Source organism: Polyodon spathula, chromosome 5, assembly GCF_017654505.1.
Source record: "Polyodon spathula isolate WHYD16114869_AA chromosome 5, ASM1765450v1, whole genome shotgun sequence".
NCBI classification, from domain to species: domain Eukaryota; kingdom Metazoa; phylum Chordata; class Actinopteri; order Acipenseriformes; family Polyodontidae; genus Polyodon; species Polyodon spathula.
The window spans coordinates 24,136,296-24,160,782 of NC_054538.1; the positions used below are offsets into that span (position 1 = coordinate 24,136,296).

At 34.9% G+C, this 24,487-nt stretch overlaps 1 protein-coding gene across 1 annotated transcript in view; it reads left to right on the plus strand.

Moving 5' to 3' along the window:
• LOC121315264 (KH domain-containing, RNA-binding, signal transduction-associated protein 2-like) overlaps positions 1–24,487 on the plus strand; it is a 124,108-nt gene that overhangs the window by 97,506 nt on the left and 2,115 nt on the right. Inside the window, exons 5-8 of the mRNA XM_041249306.1 lie at positions 2,243–2,370; positions 4,586–4,778; positions 19,951–20,033; positions 24,129–24,187. Of these exons, the coding sequence (XP_041105240.1) occupies positions 2,243–2,370; positions 4,586–4,778; positions 19,951–20,033; positions 24,129–24,187 (463 nt within the window). The remainder of the gene's footprint in view (positions 1–2,242; positions 2,371–4,585; positions 4,779–19,950; positions 20,034–24,128; positions 24,188–24,487) is intronic.

Here is a 24,487-nt window from a genome sequence, read left to right on the forward strand (position 1 = left end):
AGTGGATTGCATCTTGTAAGAGGAGGTGCAATGTTTATAGAGGGTCAGCAATTGCCCAAGTGCAAGGCAAAATCCTCCTCCTTACATCTCATTATAATGTTTGTGTCTGCTTAGTATTCCAGATCCCCACCCAATTCCATGCTCTTTTCTTCGTTTGAATACATTTCAACATCATTTAAATTGATTAATGAAGGCAAAATGCTAATGTGATAGCTGGTGCAGAACGACAGGAGAAAAGGATTCTTTACATATACGGCACATTTTTAGTTGCTGCTAAAGTCCCACTTTGCGATCTCTGTTCGCGGGTTGCGCGTTTGCAATATGGGTATTTTGCAGCCACAAATCACTTTGTATGTATCCGTACGTCAGCTCCTAAATCAACAAATGTGTGCTGCTCGGGGGTCCAGTGGTTAAAGAAACGGGCTTGATACCATGTATGTAGTAAGGCTATTGCATGCGTGCTAGGGAATTTACATGAAAAGGAGCTCACTGGTTCACATTCTGGTTGTGCTGAGTTGTTTTTATTGGCTTAAGGCCCACAGAGAGTTCTGCATTGTTCTTTGTGATCCCTTGGGTTGGGGAGGGAAAACTGCCTGGGCTTAGTTCATCACTTTTCAACAACCCCAAATGGGCAGACGCCCCATGGCTCTGGGCAATTTTTGTTTCCAGAGTTCAGTATCTTTTTTTTAGGTTTGATGGGTGAGTGGAAGTCACTGGGTTGACAGTGAAAGTTGAATGCAGTAGTAAGGCAACATTCAAATTGTGCATTTCAAATTGGGGAGAATTGTTTTTATGCAATCCAAATTAACTGGATTTTGCTTTTTTTTTAAAATACAGTTCACCACAGACTTCCCTGTCACTTTCTTTAATCAACACGTTTTCTTATGAATATGATTGATAGTATTTGCAGAGGAAGACTACTACGATTTTGCAACCTTCTCTTCAGTTACATAGTAAGCACATTTGAACATCTTAATAAAAGCATAAACTTGATAGGTCAGATGAGTAGAGTAGTTAAAGCTAATGTTTATTAACATGGATTTTTTTTTTCTTTTTTATTTCAATCTGTACACACAGGGGAATTGGGATATTTGTGAAGTATGAGCTGTCTTGAATGTAGGGTTATGAACTGTAATAAAATTAAATATTCAGCAGGATGTTATATCTCCTCTAGCCTTCTTGTCTATTAGTTATGAATGGTGTCACATTCATTTGAATGTTGCTCTGCTGTGTATGTCAAGGATACTGCCTGAGTGTCTCATCATTTTTCTATATGTACACTCAACCTTATTTCACAAAACACATTCTGTAAAACCATGACCTTTATATAATATATATATATATATATATATATATATATATATATATATATATATATATATATATATATTATTATGTTTCAAAATCTCAAGAGTCCTTTCCATTATAATTTGAATACATGAAAATGCAAGCTCTTTATTGTCAGTGTAACTGCAAAGATTTGCTTCCCTGATGTCCTCATAATATAAGGAATGATTTCTGGAAATAAAAATCATATGATCCTTTAATGCTCTCGCTTTCCAGTTAACACATTCTTTCCAACACAATGCTGCACCAAAACAAGAGGCCTGAGTAGTGTTTCGTGACAGCAGAATATTTACCATTTTTGATTCTTTCATACATTTAATTGGTGTGGTGGATTACATTAAATATATTCCCACACCACCAGTAAATGCAAATTAAGCCCTGAGCTAAAGTACTTTTTTTTTTTTTTCTGAAACCTATGTTATGCATGTTATAGTCCTTTTTTAAACATAACTAAAAGTAACTGTTATTTTTTCACTTGAAATATAATGTGTTGCCACATTTAGTTACCAATATGAAAAGGAACCATTGCAGTAACAAGTTACTGAAAATGTAAACAGATTACAGTAACGTGTTACATGAAATGCATTACTCTCCAGCACTGCTAAATTCTGAAAGGAAATACTCACCCAATAAATTTACAAAACCAGAAAAACAAGTCAGACTTTTAATGTAGCTGCTTGTAGTCCTATGTTATTTTTATATTTGCTTTACAATTTTTATTTGCTTTAGTTTGCTTTAGATGTGTTTTCCTTTCAGAAAGAAATCTGGGAGAAAGCATAGCTGGAATTTAACCAGTTGAATTGAAAGAAAAGGCCTTTGGATCTGGAATTGAACTGTTGAATTAAAGATGGAACAATCATTATTCTTCTGACAATCTTTTATTTTTATTTGGCAGGATTATAACGATGAGATACGCCAAGAGCAGCTAAGAGAACTCTCATATCTGAATGGTTCGGAAGACTCAAGCCGAGGGAGAGGAGTTGGAGGACGGGGCGTTCGGCTCCCTCCTACAGTTGCTGCAAGGTGATGCACTGAAAGGTTCAAGCCATAATTATAAGTGGAATAAATGGTTCACATTTCCATACATTATCAAATATCTTTTTAAAGTAGTCTGACAACAATACTAATTATGTGAATGTCACTCGTTAGTTCCCGCATGTTCAGTAACAAGTCTGACCATGTCAGCAGCAATACAGGCACAGCCCCTTTATCTCACAAACAATATTAAATAGGTCCTTGAGGCAGATTATTTTACTTCTGGTCCATCTCTTCTTGGGGAGTTGTGTAAATCATATCACTTTCCCTAGATTTTATTGATTGGTGTAGCATTTCTGTTTCATTCCTGCATCATTTGGAAACCCAAGAAGGGACTTAGGAGCATTTGAATGTGGGTTTCCAGAGGTTTTACACCACTGCCAACACCTGTCTCTGTTCCAAAAAATGAGGACAGGGACGAAACAGAAAAATCTGTTCCCTTGTGGTGATTTTCTCATACCAAACAGAAATTCATAGATCCTCTAGGCATGCAAACTGCTGTATGCAGAGTACTAACTTCAATGTGAGTCATCTCAGACTGAGGATCAAACTCATGATCTCCCTGAACCACAAGAATATCAATTCACCTTTAGGTCTTTCGATCCATCAATAATTTTTGGATTCTTGAATATTCTTTTTATTTAAGTATGTGATGAAATTTTAATCAGTTTTGAAACTGTGCTAGCTTTTGTTGACAGAATAGTCCATAGTCATTGTTATTATTTTTATTTATTTTTATTTTTTTTAAGGTGTGCTGCTTCAGCATGGAATATGAATAGAAAAAAAGTCATACCAGGAGGAAATAGGAATAATATACCAATCTAGTACTGTCATTCCATTCTTCAATGAATAACAATGTTAGTTTACTTCATGTATTTATTTATTTAATTATTTATTTAACCAGGATATTTACCCATTGAGACCAAGGCCTCATTTACAAGGGGGTCCTGGAAAACAATTAAAAGTACAAACAACACAATACAAATGTGTGTGGTTCAAACTTAATCAGCAGCATACAGACATCAAAGCATATAATAAATGCAGTTCTAAGCAATTCCCAAATACGATGTTTAAAACAAGAGAAAGAAAGATTATCGAATTCCATCTTTGTACTATGATGGAAACAATTCCATGTCTTTGGGAGTTGATATGCAAAAGATAATTCTCCCATACATTTAAGCCCTTGGAACGGCCAAATTAACAGAGTCCTGAGAGTGTAAAGTATAGCCGATGCTAGTTCTTTCCACCAGAGCACTCAAATAAGAAGGTACAAAGCCTTTAAAAACCTTAAATACAAACAATACCAATTAAAAAGGCTCTGGTTCATAAGTGAGGGCCAGCCTAGTTTTATCTACATACTGTATGACAATGATGTGTCAAAGGGCATCACTCTAGAGCAAATTTGCAACATGAATTATACACTACATCTAATTTATGTTTGCTTACAAGCAAACTGATAAATATAATCACCATAATCACTTATAAAATAAAAGAGCATTCTGAAAATATAATTTCTTCAGACACATCAGAAAAAGACAAGTTGTGACAAATGTGTTATACAGTGCCTTCTTTCTTCAAACAAAGATTAACAAAATATTCCATATGCAAAACCATCCTTACAATAACTCTAATAATTAATAGTTTTAATTAAATTTACAGCAGGCATTTGAAAACAAGAATGGACAGCTGTTAAAATGATATATTCATGTGCAAATTAGTGTCACACTGGAATAGCATGACATGTTTCCTTACAGATTGTCTGTGCTTTCAGTGCCACACCTGAGGGGGCTGTAATAGCATGAGCTCCTGTATCCAAATGCGGATTGAGAAAAGAAATAATTTTGAACTGAGAAAAGATTTTCCATGTTGAATCAGTGCCGTTTGGCTTGCCAGTAGTGACCATACAGTGCACTCAATTGTACTATATTATACTCAGTTGTTTGAACTACTCTTTCTTATTTTTGTCCAACCCCTGTATGTTTCCACAACTATAGTAACTACATGGTGTTCCTGGTATGTAATAATTCACAATCCAATTCAGCTGCTGACTTGACACTGGCTAAATAACTTATCCTTCTCATACTAACTGTTTGGGGTTGGGGTTGAAGCATAAACAGCTTGGTCCAAAGTTTGGTTCCAACTCTTTTGCCACTGTACCAATTTATTATATAAAAGTTTATCAATTAACAATTGGTTATTTCAGGGGCCGAGGAGCGGCAGTCCCTCCCCCAGGAAGAGGGTCTATCACACCAAGAGGAGTGCCTGTGAACCGTGGATCACTGCCTGGTCTGCCAGCTGCCAGGGGAGTCCCAGCCCCGCGTGCAAGGGGAGCTCCAGGAGCACCAGGGTACAGACCAGCCCCACCTCCAGCAGCCCACGACTCATATGAGGAATATGTGAGTAAAGAACCTGCTCAGTTGCACCCTTTTACAAAGTTGTTACTTAGTTATATTGTTCTTTTAAAATATTAAAAAAGGTTCTACAAAAGATTTGTATTACAAGACTGAAGAGTGTAAATAAAAATATTTCTTCTTGCTTTGTCAAATGGTTCCTCCATGTGGTTGGATAAGTGTGTCATAAGAACTGCTCTTGTTAGTGTCCTCAGTAACTTTTAACCTTAACAGTGCTTAAGCACTTCAGGTTACAAATATTGCCTTTATTGTACACTCTTAAGATGTCCTTCCAGCTGAAATTACAATTTAAAGCTATTTTGCTGTTATTATTTAGCAAATTTCCTTAACCTTCTGTCATATTTGGGTTTGTAACAATTTTGTTTATTGGCAGTTAATGTAATTTTAATTGTTCATTAATAGACAGCAAACCACCAGCTCTTGACATTTTTAAAGAGCAAGTACATGTAGCTTCAAGTGGAATTATTATTATTATTATTATTATTATTATTATTATTATTATTGTTATTATTATCTGCATTCTGAAAGGTTCTGGGTTCTGTCGCTCCAATATTCAATCATTATCACTTTTCTCAAAATCTCAATTTGCTTGACTTTGAGCTGCATTGCTTGCTCAATTTTTTCACTGATCAGCTGTTCACATTCCATTCAAGTTATTTGACAACATGGCTTTTCAACTGCCGGACGATTTAAGCACCCATGGAACTTCATTCAGGCTGCTCGGTACACAAGAAGATGCCTGGAATAAGCCATCTGTTCAATATTTGATCTTTCTTTTTGCAATGTGTTATACTGTAATGCTTAAGCTATGTTGCTATCAATACTTCTAGTGTTTTAAACTGGCATACTTTGTAATACAAGCAATAAAAAAATGATTTGTAGTGTAAATACAAATCTTAACTGGAGTTAACAGGACAGTACAGCCCACACAAATAACAAAAGGAATTATGAAAGACAAATGGCATCTGATACTGAGAACATCATTTTCCATTAAATACCATCACACTGTAATTAGCAAGTCTACAGCTGAGATGGATAGGAGGAGGTTTTAATTAACACTAGACAATGGTTGTAATTGACTGGGTCTGTATCAGTAGTGGGGAGATATGACTCTATTTTTCAATGTGTTTCTCAGAGATCATTAGAAAAAGTTCTGATTGTTGAAGTTTATACACTCTACTTGTAGCAACACACGCAGAAAAACTAAAACTGACACAAGTGCAATTTAAAGAGCAGCGCATGAGTAAGTACTGTATAACACTATATTGTTATACGCCTGTCAACTTGCTCTTTAAAAGGCTTGTACTCATGTATTAACCCTGTATCATATTGCTTAATGATCCTACAATTGATGTGCGTGTATTTTGGTGTGTTGAGATTCTTCTAAAGGTAATTTCATTTTTTTTTGTATGTTGAGCAGAATTGCTCTAAATTAAATAATGTGTTGCAGGTGGTGAAATTCTTTGTACAAATTCCTTTATCCACTGAGGGGAATTAATTAAAGACAAGCACAATAATTTGTGACTGAGGACAAAAAATGGAAAGTGTTTTATACAAGGTAACAGGACTGTTTTAATACTATTTTTAATACAGCTAAATTAAAAATGTAGGATTTATATTGTTATGTTTGCAATCAGGGTTGCCTAACATGTTATAGTGATAAGCTACTTAATCAGATTACTTTTTTGAGCAACAGTAAGGTATTACCTTTTAAAAAATCTAATATTGGTGGGGCTCCCGAGTGGCACATCCGGCAAAGGAGCTCTATGTGGATGTGCCCTATAGCCTGGAGATCACAGGCTCAAGTCCAGGCTATGTCACAGCCAATCGTGACCGGGAGTTCCTAGGGGGCAGCGCACAATTGGCCGAGCACTGCCCAGGTAGGGAGGGCCTAGGTCAGCAGAGAAATCCACTGTTCACCGCACATCAGCAACCCCTGTGGCTGTGCATTGGAGCCGCCAGATCTGTGTTGTCCTCTGGCACTAAATTTGGGAGAAAACCAGGGTAAAAAAATTGAGACAACTATATATATATATATATATATATATATATATATATATATATATATATATATATATATATATATATATATATATATATATCTACCTTGCTAGCTAGCTTTAAAATGAAGATACTTGACTATTGTAACAAGGTCTACAAAAACAGAATGAAAAAAATTCAGATTATGTAATGAGGTAAGAAGCAGAAGAATTTAATTTAAGAGTGCCATACAGTAGTTTGCTATGACTGCTATTACAACAACAAAACATAATGAGGTGAATCATTGGCAGACATTGAAGAAAGATCCAACATGTTCTACAGCCCTGGACTGAAAAAAAAAAACCTCTCCTGCTGAGGCCCTAATAGTGGCTCCTTTTTGTTTTGCCTGGCTGTCTCTCCTAGGTACCTTAAATGGTTAATGACGGAGAAGGTAATGCTGAAATCTTACAGAATTGGCAGTGCGTTTTTATGTCACATCCGGTAGGAGATTAGTTGTTTTGTGATTGATGTGAGAGATTATCAGGTAGTTTTGCCATGCCAGGATGCACGTGTAATGTGCATGCAGTAGAAGACAGTGGACACATACGACTGCCACAGTCAGACCATTTAAATAATATATTTAAATATCAGTATACACATAATAATACAAAAGCAGCAATTTTAAAGTTACATTAAAACCCACTAAGATAAGAAAGCCATTTTATAAAAGTTCATTTCTAGTTTTGACTTGAAAACTGTAACGGTCCCAGCTTCACTGACAAATGAAGGCAGAGCATTCCATAGAAAAAGCAAAAACATCCCATGTTGCTTTTGTTGACCTTAGGAATAACCAGCAGCCCCCCATCTTGTGATCTTAGGGTGTGGTTTGGAAGATACAGGGTCAATAACTCTTGCAAATAACAAGGTGCTAATCCATTCAGGAAGTTAACAGCAAAATCTTAAAATCAATTCTATACTGCACAGGTGTAAAGAGGCCAAAGCAGGGGTACCGTTCACTTTTCCTGGCTATAGTCAGAATTTTGCAGTGGTAGTCTGAACAAGCTATAAGCGTGGTACCACACGTTTTGGAACACCAGAAAAAGTGCATTACAATAATCAATTCTAAAAAGAAAGGCATGCATTAGCCTCTCGGCATCAGATACAGAAGTAATTGTTCAAAGTTTGGCTATCTTTCTCAAATGGTAAAAAGATACTTTAGTAACTTCTCTAATATAGTCTTAAATGATAGATCAGGATCAAAGATGACTCCCAAACCAAATATAGGAAACATCTTGTATTCTGACCGTTTCAGCCGGAGTCCGTGTTGTTCTTTCAAACAGGTGTCTGTGTCTTTAATTATTACACGATACAATGGAAGTGCTCTTTAAACGCCATGGTGTACATTTATTAGCAAACTGATGTTTCAAACAAACAAAAACACAAAACAAAACCTAGCCCTTCTTTAGGCGCTAACTAAACTGGTTAATAGTAGTTCTATCTAATGCAGGGCAGGGTAAGCCTGTTCCCCTGTTTAAATTAATTCCATAAATCACCTAATCCAAATCACATTCAAGCACTTTTGTCAGAACCCGTACCTTTGTTTCGTTAACAGAAAACTCTTTCTTTGTCCGACACACCTTTCCACTGTTCAGTTTCTTTCCTCTCTCTCCACTTCAACCCTCTCCCCTGAACACACCAACTGAAAACCTTTTTAACCCCAACTTGATCACTCGCATCTGATCAGCATTTGCCCATTAACTATACAATTAAGCAATTGTTACATTTGTCATCATACAATGTGTGTGGCTATCCCCAGGGTCCAAAAGCCTCCAAATTGACGTTTGGTACATACACATCATTACAGTATATATAGTATATATATATATATATATATATATATATATATATATATATATATATATATACACACACACACACACACACACGCACACACACACACACACACACACAGTATTGTCAGTTCATTATATTGCAACATAATCTGTAGTACATATGAAATTTGTACATTCACTAATTCAGTTTTCATTATTTCACAATGATTTGTACCATAAATCAGATAGCAAAATAAATAGAGACCACTGTATTTGGATGAAGAAATCCTATGGAAAACAATTCAAATAAAAAATAATACATTTTATGTATTTAGTACTACTCTATGAATTTTGCAAATGTTCTAACTTCTTTGATTAAGATTTTAACTAAGCAAACAGAGCCACCAGATGGACTGATCAAATATTACTATTGCTGCTAGGGTATTGTTTGAACAATACTATATCATTTCCATTAAAATCCTTATAAAATAACAATGGTGGATTGAAAACAATTGACATTCTACTTGTTCGTATTCACTGATTGACTCGTTTAGAAACAATTGTTATACGATTATGTATGACCTTTCATTTTACTTGGCTCTGAACAAACGCTATTGATACTTGGGGGAAAATCCTACTTCAGATGGTATTGATAGAGAACAATGTACAGCTTTTAGAATTACACTTACATCTTTTTAACAATGGGTTTGGTTTCACACTGGAGGTTACACTTCTGAGGTTAACTAATTATGTAAATTTAATTTTCACAGCTAGCCATGCATAACTCCCAGGTTACACAGCAGGAGCAGTCACCAGATTTAACATTTTGTTACTGTATGTTTACAAACACCAGTGTGCGGCTTTTTAAAACATAATTTACTATGACTTTCAGTTTCATGCTAGAATACACATGAGATTTGAAGACATGGACACATTTACATAAAACAGAACAATTTTCAGTCAAACACATTAGACACGTGTACATATGCATAAACACAAAAGAGCAAATGCCTTAGTTACAGGGTAGCAATAGTTAACCACTAAAATCCTCTACTATTTGTTTAAAAAGGAGCACAAGATTGAACTTAAAGAATGTAGTTAGTGGTTTGCACTTTTTCAATTCAAAGACATTTTATGCCATTTTGTTTTTTAAACCTTTGTAATAAACTTATCTTTCAGCTATCAAAACATAGAATCAAACGTCAAGGTTGCAGTGATGTATATGTAAGATTCCTTTCTTTGAGATGTCTGCACTTTTAAATCAAATAGAGTTTGCACTTCCTATTGTAGTCTCCACAGAGGCATTGGGTTCCAATTCAACAGCCCCATTTCATTCCCTGCATTCTGCTGTTCTACCTTACACTGTTTCTCAGAAATACAATTGCTGTTTTTTATGGTTCCTGACAAATCAGAGTGCTTGGTTTATCAATATATTTTATAAAATTTGGGTAATGCATTACATAGTCCAACACTGATAAAGGAAAACACTATCCAATTCATTATAAAGGTATAAAATTCTTATACAAAAAAATGTGCCTTGGTGTACTGACTTTTTGGTTTCACGACAATCATCAGCATAGAAATTGATTTTATTATATGGATGTATTGGGGGGTAGCCCTAGTGTCAGATTTAATAAAGAAAACAAAACAAAGCTAAAAAATAAAAGTATTCTACACAAGGCGGTGCTAGCATCATTAAAAGAGACATCCTGCTCCAGGAACCTACTACACTATGAAACCCTCTCTATACTGGTTGGGATCAACATCCTCTAAACTAACCTACTGCTGTAAGTCCCAGCCTTAATCTTGGCTGGGGAGAGCCTTCACAGGCACCGTTTTGAAGGTTTCCAAAGTAGTTATCCTGCAGAGTGGACACTCTCCTCCCTGATGTAAACAAAGCCCCCCCCCCCCCCCCCCCCCCAGCCAAACAGGACCTCCTGATCAGTAACGTGCCGGGTGAGCCTACCTGCTCCATTGGTTGCTTAGCAACACATCTCCTGCTATTCATCCCAGCTGCACATATCCACGCAAGAACCAGCGACAGCGTCCTTATTGTTACACCATGTTATAAGAATTAATGTACACAGTGAGTGTGGGTTGCAATGACCTATTTGTTCCTGTTACTGCAATTCTGAATACTATACCTTTTTGAGCATACAGAGGATATATGTCACACACTAAATGAAAGTACCACGCATGTCCTCACTAAACATTAAGACATACATACCAATGTACTTTTTCGGCATGAACAAGGAATACAGATAACAATTTTACGAAGATTCTCGTCCTTTATGTCAATACTTTACATTAATTATATTTGTTGTGTGAGTCATTATTTTCTGGTACCATTTGCAGATGATTATATTACTAATATAATAGGTATATATATATATATATATATATATATATATATATATATATATATATATATATATATATATATATAGATACACACACACACACACACACACACACACACACACACACACACACCTATGTATGTAGGTGTAAATAAGCAGAAAACATCTACACCTAAAGCACCTCCTGCATTTTCAAAACTTTTAGCTTTAGGGTTGTTATCATTATTGTTTAATTAAGTAGTTTTAGTTTAACACTGTTACTTTGCATACATGAGGAACACATTTTAATTTACTAGCAATGCACAACGTAATTTAGGAGTTTATAAATATGCATGTTTTAATAGAATCCATCCAGTTATACTCACCATTGCATAATTACCTCTGGGATTTTCAATAGGCAAAGATTTTCTCATTCAAGCTGGGGCAAATTATAAACTGAATGAAAAGACCTGTAGTAACTAAAAATGGTCATAACGCTCTGAGAAGTTTAATTATTCCCAACAGTTCACATACCCTGAGTGGTTTATTGTAACACCATAAATTATATATATATATATATATATATATATATATATATATATATATATATATATATATATATATATATATATATATATATCCTTACATCATAGTGTTATATTACTCTGGTGTGTGTTTGTGTGTGTGTGTGTGTGTGTGTGTGTGTGTGTGTGTGTATATATATATATATATATATATATATATATATATATATATATATATATATATACACACACACACACACACACACACACACACACACAAATATCCACGTCTCATTATATTGCCCCTTGCTATACTATGGATCGGATATATATCGCGGTCCATTTACTTTCGAACTGTGTGTGCCTTAGCTATAACATACATAGGCACTTAGAATTTCTGTTCTTTTATTTCGTACTGCACATCACAAACAACAAGGTACAAAACAATTAAAAACAAAGCATTAATGTCATACTGTTATCATATACACACGTATTGCCCAATAACACAAAGCAAATTAAATATCTATTTGCAGAAGTGGTTTTTATTTTAGCCAATGAGGTGTTAACGTGTGGCAGCAATGAACTAGCAAAAGTTACAAGGCAGTGACGTCAGCTCCCTAGCAACAAACCTATGTTGGGAATAAATTGTTTTGATGCAGCTGGTTTGTGCATTTGAAAAAGGAGAGGAAGATTAATTAAATTAATTGGTTGATGAGAATCAATTACCCACCGCTGTACGAATTAAAACAGGGTGCTGCTTTTTATGTGAAAAATGCAAAAAAGCAGGTTGCGTAGAGGATTTATAATGGACTCTGGCGCCCATGAGAAAACGAGGGAGTGATTGTTCAGTATCTGTACAACCACTCCCTCAGAAATCTGAATATATATATATATATATATATATATATATATATATATATATATATATATATATATATATATATAAAAAATTTCAGATTTCTATTGTTGGTTTAATTTGGACCCCAATTTCCTTGAGAACGAGTATAGTCAACAAAAGGCAGTTACCGATCTGACCAAGTCTGACTTATCGAAACAGCCTGTGGCCCCTTCATTACCATCTAAAAAGGAGGTCCTCGCATAAACAACTCACCTGTGTTGGGTTTGAAGGGAACATGAATTTATCTTCAAACATGGAACTTTGGAACCTCTTGGAATGAACATTCTATTCTGACATAATCATGATATCATCCACAGGTATTTAAATATAGTTGCCAAGTGAATGTACTGAATGTACTTGGCCAATGAGGTTGAAGATAATGTGGTACTGAAAAGGCAGTAGCCATATTGTCGAGTTAGAGTATCCTTACATTTTTAAATCACACTTGAAATATTTCATATACTGTTGGCGGCAGCAGTAATTTTCCATCCTGAGTCTACGAAGAGAGGGAACTTCATGCAGCACTTACCCCCATGGCCAATCAAGTCTGAACAGGCAGCCAACAAACCTCTGTATTCTCCTTCATCAGAGTTTTGTTACCCCTTTACATTGATCAAACCCACAGCCTTAGGATTCAAAGACTTGTATGCTTAATATACAATATGCCAGCTGATTGATATGTCCACACAAGCTGCGTAAGGGAATAATGTAGGGCATGTTTTTTTAATGCATTTTTAAAAAATATAGATTTTTCTTGTACAATTGTAGCTACTATATAGAAGCAGCTACTGTAGTACTATTTCACTGTCTCAAAATAATGATGAACAAGTAAATGAGGTCTTTATAATACATGTCAGATTGCATGTTAGATTGATAACTTGAAAAGACTGTACCATGGTCCTGCAGACCTGTAATATCATTTTTTTTATTTGGAATGTTTAGAATTGGCACAACACTAGGACATAAAATGGCTAATTGCTATAGATGGTACAAATTGTCGATTGATATTAAGCTTCACACTTCAAGACCTTGGGCACCTTCGGTATCCTAATTACAGAGCGCTAGGGCTTTCAACCGATGTATTACTGCTTGATTTATTTCCTATTCACTTGTTCAATAGAGCTGCAGTTAATTGGTTTTCCAAATGAGTATTAAAGTATAAAGATCCTGCTTCATTAAGTAGGGGCTGCACTTATTATGCACAGTGGGTTGTAAGTCCATGTAATGGTTAGTGAGGTGAAAAGCCAAGCCTTTGTAAACAAAACGGTACATTTAAGAAATAAAGTCTGACATTACACTCTGTTTTATTTTTTTTCGCATTAGTACCATTTGTACCATAAAATCAGTGCTGTTACCCTTCTTCAGCAAATTATCTAATCCACAAAGATCAGTCTGTGTACTTGAATTAGTGCTATTAGCACATTTTCTAAATAGTGCTTTGTGAACACATTTGGGACTTTCCTGTGTTAATGATATAATCCGTGCAACCCACGAAAGTGTAGGACACTTGTTATCACCTTCTCAATGGGCCGTCTGCCATTCTTTGGTTACCGAGAAGATGTCAGAGCAAAAATTAGGTGAAATCCTGTCACTCCCGCATCACACCCTGAACAAATTTAGACAGTTTCCCAGATTACATGTTTGTTGAAACGTTTTACCTCACATAGCAGGAAACACTAGAATTATGTGAGGAGCTTAGACCTGAACTGATATCTATAACAAGGCGATCACCTGCAATATCTATTGAGGCTAAGGTTTTTATGAACAAGTTGCTGCTTCATTTTCTGTAACTGTACAGCATTTATTAACAGTGTATATTATTTCCTATTACAATTATTATATTATCATTATTATTATTATGAGTCATACACCAAAGTACTACAAATCCATACATAAGAATATCCTATAGGAATCTTGCAGTAGGTTTACAAGCCACATGACCCGCCCTGATCTAAACGTTTGGTCTGGATCTCAGATTGGCCTGTCATATCAAGGATTGTGTTTATGTTGCAGTGAGAAATTCATTTGGAAATGGTTGAGTCAGTGGCCAAACCATTTATAGATGTATTGAGTAGCCTGCTAAGTAGCCCACTGCGTGATTTATTACATTTTAATTTCATATACATGTGGGTAACCCTGTAAACCCAGAAAAAAAAAAAAAAAAAAAAAGTTTAAACTTTGTATAATGGAAAACGTTGCATGTACTTCAATTCATGACATGTAACATATGGTTACATGTTCTAATCCTGTTAGAATCCCACATTACAAATGTGCACCCATTCCATGTGTAATTATTAGCTTAGGTTATGCAATTCTTTTTTTTTTTTTTTTTTTTTTTATAAATAAATAAATAAATACAAGTGTGCTTATATTTCATAGCCTATTTAAGCATATCTAGATATAGATCTCATATCTAGGTAATCACCGACCAAAATGCCATTAGTGGCCCGTAATGGTTCCCTTGGTCAAGACAAGAGATCTATAATATGTTTATAAGACGAAATATGCAAAACTTTATACGATTTTGAAATAGTGTTTTTCCCTGTTTTTCGTGAAAAAATAGCACTTGATACATAAAAAAGTCTTCATTTTATTTAAGACAAAAACATATCAGACTCATAAAGTTAAAATTAATTTTAATTGTGTGACTTTAATATATATATATTATATATATATAGATATATATATATATAGATATATATATATATATATAGTTAATTTTTAGCAGCATTGGATTACAATTACATTAGATCTCTAAAGTGAAAGCTTTTCATAAGCATTGCCATATTGATCACATCACAGAAAATACAACAGGGTGCATACATGTGGGTAGTTATCTTGGTGGATAGAGAGATCTGAGGAAAGAGGGTGTAGATAAGGCAGCTCGATGTTTCGTTGAATTAACAGCTGTTGTATTTGTTTGAGCACAAGCAAATACAATATATCCAGTCAGTACTTAAGTTTAGTAATGTTTTATGTCAATGTCACACAAGCAGAAAGTGTAATTGAGTCTCCAAGCCAACACATTTTTTAATTACTTCTGTTGTCACTTTCTTTCACACAAATGTAAACCAAATAATTGATTTCACCAAGAAAATGCATGTACAAATGTAAACAGGAAAAGGAATTTAATTTTCAAGTATCTGTATTTAACAAAAATGTTCCATTCTTTTTTTTTTCCCACCATGCACATCCATTCTGTATATAGGTCTCAGTTTTGAATGAAACATGCAGTACTGCGCTACGTTAAAGAAATCTCTGTTTTCAAACCATGCTTTTAAACTGTACTTCCTGGGTCATTTCACCTGGAGAGTGAACTTGTCCTCTTCCCTTCACTGTCTTTTTTTCCTGTCAATTACCAATCGGCTACTTCCTTATTGACTGGCATGATTTCACCAAGAAGACACTGCTGGAGTGAAATGACAAGGGAGGTAATGCAGTAACAGACTTCCTGGAAGGCAAGGCAAGCAAACTTAGAACTTAATGTATCAACAGATGTCTTTTAAAATGAAAATATATGTTTTCTATAACGTGTTTCTTTAAATAGTTAATTGAAATGCAAGATTTATGGATATTTATGGATATTTTGTTAGTTACAATTACTTAACAGTGGGATGACACTAACTGTAGTATTGTAACAGGTGGACCAAATTAAAAAAAGAGATGTATTTTGCCTGTGGAAACAAAATGTAAAACATTGTAAAATCTAATTCCATTCCATTTGAGACAAAATCATAAAATGTATACTGTGGCTTAGATTCCTTAAGGTCACACATGGAGAAAATATAACACAGACATAATAGCTTTTCTGTAAGATTTCAAAATTGGCATGCAGAGATACAATTATCATGTGATTACAACTTGTGCTCAGCCAATACTATAGCATTTTATGAAATATGATACATAATTCAACTCTGCTCAAACTGTTTTTAAATGTATGTTGAAACCAGTGTGCCATGGACTTAAAAACCACCTAAGTTTACCAGATACCGTAGTTCAGGGGAATATTAAAATGGAATCAACACCAATTAGTTATCTAGTTAATAAAACACTTATGAGAATACATTTTCATAGATAAACCATGTTATTTGTGCTTATGATATGTTATAGCAAAAAATAACACCTCTTGTGCTCGTCACAGCAAAAAATAAAATTGGGTGGGTAATTTGACTATAATTCAGTTTTAGAAATACTGCATGAAAACATTCACTTCAAACATTTTTACCCCTATCGAGACCTTTACAATGCAAATTTTTTAGCTTTACAATTTGTAGTTGCTGACCACTAAACAGTTTTTTCTCTGCACAAAATATATTTGATATTTTAAAATTTGAGTGGGTTTCTTTTCTTGGCAATGATAGAAACTCAAAGAATGCAGTAACTATGGAAACAATACCGCTTTAGATAATATGAGAATATTGGTCTGGATTTTCTACTTTTCCTTATTTAAGTTATTAAAGCACCTTTATTTAAGTTACAATTTTCTCCATATACTTCACTTGGTTTTGTAAAAAAACAAAAAAGGTCATTTAAAATCCGTTTTGATTATTTTTTTTGCAAATTGTTTGAGAGAGTTTATATATTTTATTTTTTTTCAACATTTCCCATTTCAAGTGACATGTCATATTATTAAACTAAATGTAATTTAGGAGTGAAAGGAAAATATGAAACCTTGATAATTACAGTAAGTGATATTGAAGAACATGGCCTTACTACAGTAAATTACATGTAATAATACATTGTGATAGAACAGTCAGTGGCAAATGGCAAACAGTTATGTATAATGTTTTGCTGCCTAGAAACATCTCAGTTGTGCTACAGCATATCCACTGAGAAGCAACCATACTCTGCTGAAAGACAGTGATGCTCAAGTGCTACATTAAGGAATGTCCCTATTGTAATTTCCCTGATTCCTGCTGATTAAATCTGTACTTTCTTCATGAAGCCCTAAGGGGTTTCATTTTATAATTGTTGTACAGATACATTCAAGTCAGTAAAAAGACCTTCACTAAAGAATTAAGTTTTAGGTGTGGAAATAAAATGTTACTGGGGCAGGAAATGGCATTGCAGTGACTCAGACCAGAAGGAACAACAAAAACAAAGGTAGCTCTGTTGGGGATGGGTTCAAATCCAGCTTTAACTAAATTCGATCTGGAGGCTATGAAGGGTCATATTCTAAGTCAACCTTCAGACTTTGTAGAAAGTACACCGGGCCCAAGTTGGGCAATCTCATGAAGCCCCTAGGGTCTGAGAATAAAGAAATATTTCCCTGTTCCCTAAAAAGGGTCTGAAACCAAAATCAGGATTATGATGTGTTAAAGAGCAACTAAAAAGCTGTTAACTACATGGCTTTTAATATCAGAATGAACACTTGTTTCATGTAAAATTCTAGGGCAATAAAAAAAGTCTTGGTAATGTGTTTGCATTGACCCACCTTGTCTACTGAAAATGTTAATATGCTCTTAAAACTCATTGAAAATTGGAAGAGGTGGACTGTATACTTTCCTGTGCTGCAGAAGCCTCTGATCATTACTTTTAAACAGTGCTGTCTGGATTGTGAACTGTGTCAGTCTTGAAATCGTGAAGGTAACAGATGAAAAAGGGAACAAGTTTAATATTATTTCACTGATTGTGTGTTAAGCTGACACGTAAGTAAAGACATGTAGCCTTGCTGAAACACTCAAGAACATAATTTCCAATTGAATCCTACATTGCATCAGAATTTTAACACTCACTACAGCCTCTGGAGGATCCAGGATAAAAAAGGTTTAAAGAGACAGGGTTACATGGGTTTGTTTTAGATTCATTGCTTCCAATGATATTCCCTGCATGTAAATGTGTGAGCATGCATTGATCATTTCCAATGAGGCTTCCATTAATCACTATTCCGAGTGGAAAGACAGTCTCTTTAAGACACTCAATTAATTTCCCTGCTATCTTTAGCAAGGTCCTTGGGATCTTAATTGTCCACAAGACCCAGTTTTACATTTCACATGGTTCTAGCTGTAGTTCATTTCAATCCCTACACATACATCAAGTTTCATGAAGATCCGTCTTCATTCACGATATGTTTTGCTTATTTCTCCCAATCTGTCTAACATAATTCTGTCTTGCATCTGTTGTTAGAGTATCTTGATCTATACAGAAGCATATGTAAAAACACACAGGCATTAAAACAATCAGAACATTGTGTTGATACCATAGTTTTTATTGTAGTTACTCACTTTGTATAATGTGGCAGGAGTAACTACCATGACTCTCAGTGCAGGATTCAAACTTAATTCTAAAAAAGTTTTTTCTCTAATCATCCTTGGTTTAGCTTATCTCAGAAATAATGAAAACTTATTTGTTCATCTCTTCTATTTTATTACTAATATACAGTCTGGGCGATGAATTGCATTAGTTTAGTTTAAAAATGTTTTAGACACATGAAACCCTATTATCTGAGGACCAGTTATGTCTATATTGATATACTTAAACTAATGCAGTGTAATTTTCAACATCCAGATTTCAGTGTGGCCACAGGCTCCCAATGTATTATAGAGATATAAATAACGACATTGTAAATTGGATACCCTATTAAAGGCAGAAACTGTGTTTAGAAGGGTTTATAAAGTGGATTTATTTTTAAAATCTTGGTTGTGGGCAGTATCCAACACTTTCACCTGTAGGAGTCTACAAGTGTAAGTTAAGGTTAATGTAAATGAACTGAACATTAATTATGTTGTGTAGGAAGTGCAGTAAATAGAAATCAGTTCCCGCTGCAGCAATCACTGGGATCAGATAGCTGCTTTGTTGTTTTATTTGCTTGTTATTTTTTTTTTTTTAACTAGAAAGATAAGTCGTATTATTATTATTATTATTATTATTATTATTATTATTATTATTATTAGTGCTTTGAAATGCATTGTATTCCTCAGCCAATATTCATGAATATTTTTTTAATTTTTTTATTGTTTTTTTTTTTTAAGTAAACCCTAAAAGGGTATGGTGTTGTATTGTATATACGATTATGCTGAAATGTCTAGCTGTAAATGTGTAACTTCAAGGTGAATATCTTTTCTCCAGAAATGAATAATCGTTTTTATAGTAAATCTCAAACCGTTTAATTGACTAGCCATAAAAGAAAACATTTACTGAGATTCAAATGATGGTTTCAGGAGCAAATATAACAGGAGGAGATTAAATGGTAAAAGAAGACAGATATTGTGTCATAGGTATTGTTTCAGTCAATGCAATTTCAACTGTCTTCGGTCAGTTTCAGAGTTTATTGCAGGCTAATTGCAGGAGTTTGTTTGAAACAACATTTCTGTATTGACTATCATGGAACCAATTGTTTTTTGTAAACATATGTCAATATTTTGAGTGAAATGTGTATTGGAATTGTCACACATACTATGCAGAGATATTATTAATGGGAGGAATGAGGCCCTGCGGAATTAATAATTGATTTTCAAAATGCTGTTGTGGGTTTTCAGATTACATCTAAGAAAACACTGCACACTGCAGTTTTTTTTTTTTTTTTTTTTTTTTTTGTGAGACGTTTTTAATATATTTATTTACAATATATATTCTTTCTACTAGGGATATGATGATGGATATGATGGGGAATATGATGATCAGACATATGACACATATGATGAAAATTACGGCAGCCAGACTCAAAGGTAATCTTTTCTCTTTAAGAAAATAATAAAATATGCATGAAAAGTTTCCCTGCATGAAACATTTCTCATGTGTGTATAAATCAATGACCTCAATCATGATGAAACAGATATATCACTATTTTAATGTTAAAAGCAAACCTGAATAATATTATTCTGTTGCATTTCATTGACTAAAGGACTATTCACACTATAGTGTATATTCGCTGTGTTTTCTAGGGTCAAACATATGGATTGAATACTACCTTTCATGCTTAAGAGTAAGCACTGCAAAAAAAGGCAGAATTCTCTGAAGAAAAAAAAAAATCAAAACAGGCATGAGTTTTGGACTAAAAATGCTGTGATAACCACCCTGTCCTGCAAAATGTTAATATAATCGGAAGGAAATAGGGATCGGGTGCAAACTGCTGCATGGTCATTGCTCCGAGGAAGAAAAGAAAGAGATGAATGTGGAAACCATAGGGGAGTATCACTGTCTTGTGCAAGTGCAGAAATTGTAAGAGAGCAGGTTTTTAACCTACTTCAGAATGTCCAAATTTCAGTTTGCAAACCTGATGCACATCCGGGACCAGACATCGCCAAGAAAGATACTTGGCTCTGGATCTTTTCTTAATTGAGCTGGTGTCGGAAAACTATAGCCTATAAACTCGCTGAGAACCCATTCATGTAGTAATATATATATATACAATATATATATATACACATATACATACAAACCTGTATGTATGTGTGTAGCACATTGTGGTTATTGGTAATAAAATAATCTCAAACAATATTTTTGGCAACAAAAACATTGTTTAAACAAATTTAGAAGTACAGACAGAATCACCAAACACAACCATTTTGATGCATTCTGATGTGTTTTTATTTATTTATTTAATAACCAATACAGTAGATACAGGGAGATGGTACTGTCAATGCAGATGTAACATCAAACAGCACAGACAGTGTTTTACATTACTGGGGAAAAAACACATGTATATTAACATATATGATTGACATAAAACCGTTTTAGACAGTTTAATTTGCTGTAAATACAATACCACTTACCTGGGTTTGCTACTGGATATAATTAGACACATGATTTGTTTTGTAGTTTAGTCAATACTATGGCAAACCTCGGTTCCCGCAGGCAGGGGCTTCTCACAGACGGAGGTCGGACGGGAACCCGGTACCTCCTACTTTGAAGCATAGTGCTGATACCGCTGTACAAAAGAGCCGGGCTCCCAGGTCTTATGTCTTTATGTTTAGATTGTGTCACCTACCAGCCATGACCCCTACCCCTGTGCATGCTACACTCCCCTGCCAGCCTCAAGTCTGCCCTCGGACCAGGATACAGGCTTCCAAGTGCATGCTGGGGTACCTGCGTCCATTTCTGACACCAATGTGGCAAACCTCTGTTGCTGAAAGCAAGGACTTCTCACAGGCGAAGATCCGACATGAACCAGGAACCTCCCACTTTGAAGCATAGCGCCGATACCATGGTATAAAAGAGCCAGGCTCCTTTTTGATGGTAAAAAAAATCTTCGTTCCATCCCACTTCTAATGACAATGTGGCAAACCTTGGTTCCTGCAGGCAGAGGCTTCTCACAGGTCGGACGCGAACCTGGGACCTCCTGCTTTGAAGCATAACGCCGATACTGCTGTACAAAAGAGCCGGGCTCCCTAGCAAAAGCAGATATTGTGTTTATGTCTTCATGTTTAGATTGCGTCACCTACCAGCAATGACCCTTACCCTCATGCATGCTACACTATTTAATGGGCCGCAGTATCTCATAGCATGTCCTTTCTAGACGTTACACCCAGACATTTGACGAACATCTGTAGTCAAAACAGTGTGTTTATTTACCTGGAATTCTGATTTCCTCACTTATATTTTCCCATCAGGTCTGTTTGTATGCTGCACTACTATAATCAATCATTCCCCCATCTTGCCTGTGATATTTGGAGCGCAAATGGGCATGAAGAATAGGGTTGCAAAAAACTTTGCATTTGACATTCTTTGAATACAAAAATCACAGCGACACGTCCACTGTAAAAACAGCAGTGGATAAACACTGTAGTGTGATTAGCCCTTTAGGAACCTTACAATTATAACAACTAAAAAGTAATGGTTGCTATAATGGTAAGGCCAGAAGAGGACTAGAACACAAGAACGTGCTCCTAGTAGCACTTTATCTTGTCAGCTCTTAAAAAATCTCAGTGACTCAGCAGGAAGAATATGGATTGATAACCTATTCTCCTCCCCCCTGAGTTAGTGTGTAACTCTGAATTGCAGTCATGCATTTCCAGCATTATAGCCCTTAACTTGTCTGCATTCTGTCAAAAATAGGTCTTTCTATCATGATAAACACATGTTTTAGATGTTGTTGGTTGACTGTTCTAATAGACTTCATGTGATCATGTCATGGCCATTCATATCAAATGGTTCCACTATGTTTATTTTTTCTACCTATTTTTGGTTAGTGGAGAACATGAAGTTAAGACAAACACTTTCTCTCCTTGGAGCACTTATGAATTGTTAAAAAGCATTTATTTCTCTGGAAAATGTAGATCTCCATGATTACAGCATATTACAGATACAGTGTTACTAAAATTATGAAGCATTATTAAATGGTGTGTGATGGGGTACACCTCGCCCAGGTGTTGATTTTATTATTATTTAAATGTATTTTATTTGCACCATTGAATTATTAGTATTATTATTAAACCTTTATTTTACTAAGAAATCATATTGAGATTTAAACCTCTTTTTCACGTGAGACCTAGCCAAGAAACGTAGCAGCAGTACGATAAAAAATATTACAATACAAACGTACAAAAACAAAAATAAAATACTTGTAAAACACAGAGAAGTCATACTCAATATAATAAACAATCAGTTAGTGACAATCAATTAGTGACAAGTGTAATTACTTAAAACAAGCACAACTCTTAATTAGATAATCATGCATCTTACTCTTGAATCGTACTATTGATCCATCAATCAATCTTTATTTTATATAGTGCCTTTCATAGTGGACCACCATCACAAAGGGCTTTACAAGATGCAGTAACAACAAAAAAATCCATAATAATTTAAATACAGAGAAATGCGTAATACATGAAATACATTGGAGTTATTTGGGACTGCAACTTAAATTCAGACTGTAATTTATACTAAGACCATGGAGCAAAATAAGCAAATTATATTTTAGCAAATTATCTTTTAGCAACCTCAGTATGCACTTTAGGAACCGTAAAATACAAAAATGAGTGTGATCTAAGACTGCAGTTACTACAAGCGACTATAAAGTATTCATTTAGGTGTGGAGGTAGCTTATGCTGAATAGCCTTGTACAAATGCATATACCAATGCTTCATCCTTCGTAATGCCAAAGAGGTCCAGCCAATATAACACACAATGATGAGTACTATAACTTTAATTAGTAATCTATCTCAAGGCTGCATGATATATGGGATCCAATTAGCTTTATGTTAGGGCGATGCAAACCTATAGACTGTGTCACCATAATCAATTTGTGGTAGAAATATACAAGCAATTAGCCTTTTTGTTTTAACTACAGAAAAACAAGATTTGAGTCTATACAGAAAAACCTATCATGAATTTAAATTTTTTTGCAAGATGGTCAATATGGGCCTTGAAATCGAGATTACTATCCAGCCACATACCCAGATACATATAGTTGTCAACTAACTCGATGGCTGTGTTATCTAAAGTAACTAAAGTTGAATCAATATTAACATTTGTCCTTGTAGCAGAGAATACCATAGCTTTTGTCTTCCTAATGTTTAAAAGAAGCATTCAATTAATTAAAGCTCGTTGAATGGAGTCAAAATCAGATTGCAAATTTTCGATTGCCAAAGAGGGGGAGGGATTACATGAATCCTAGATTACACAAAGACCCTGTTAATGCTTTTCTTTTTACATACACTACTGTATGGATTATGATTAAGATAGATAGTTAAAATAGACTGATGCATGTTAATGATTTCATTTTTGTAAAACTACATCTTCGCTGTATCATATTTCTGTATTTGAGGTTCCTGTGTTGATTGCTCATTGATTCTTTTTTTTGTTCTCCAATTGTGTTTTAGTGTCCCTGAATATTATGAGTATGGGCACAGAACAAGCGAAGAAGCCTATGACAGTTACGGTAAGGCTCTCTCTCTTTCCATGTGTTTTTTTTCTTCTTCTTGTAGCACACTGATATGAGGAAACAAATCAATAACTGACATCACAAAAAATTGCTTTGTTTCTCTTTCTTTTTCCTGCCGGGTCTTCATGGACCGCATACACAATTAATTTGTTTGATTTCAGCTTGAGATTTGACTTGGAGTTTGGGGCGGGAACATTGGACAGATCAGTTTTGAACAGCCTTAAATTGATCTCGACAGGGACAGTGAGCACACAGATTAGTACCAGTGTGTGTTTTACAGTGCCAAGTGTCAGTTCT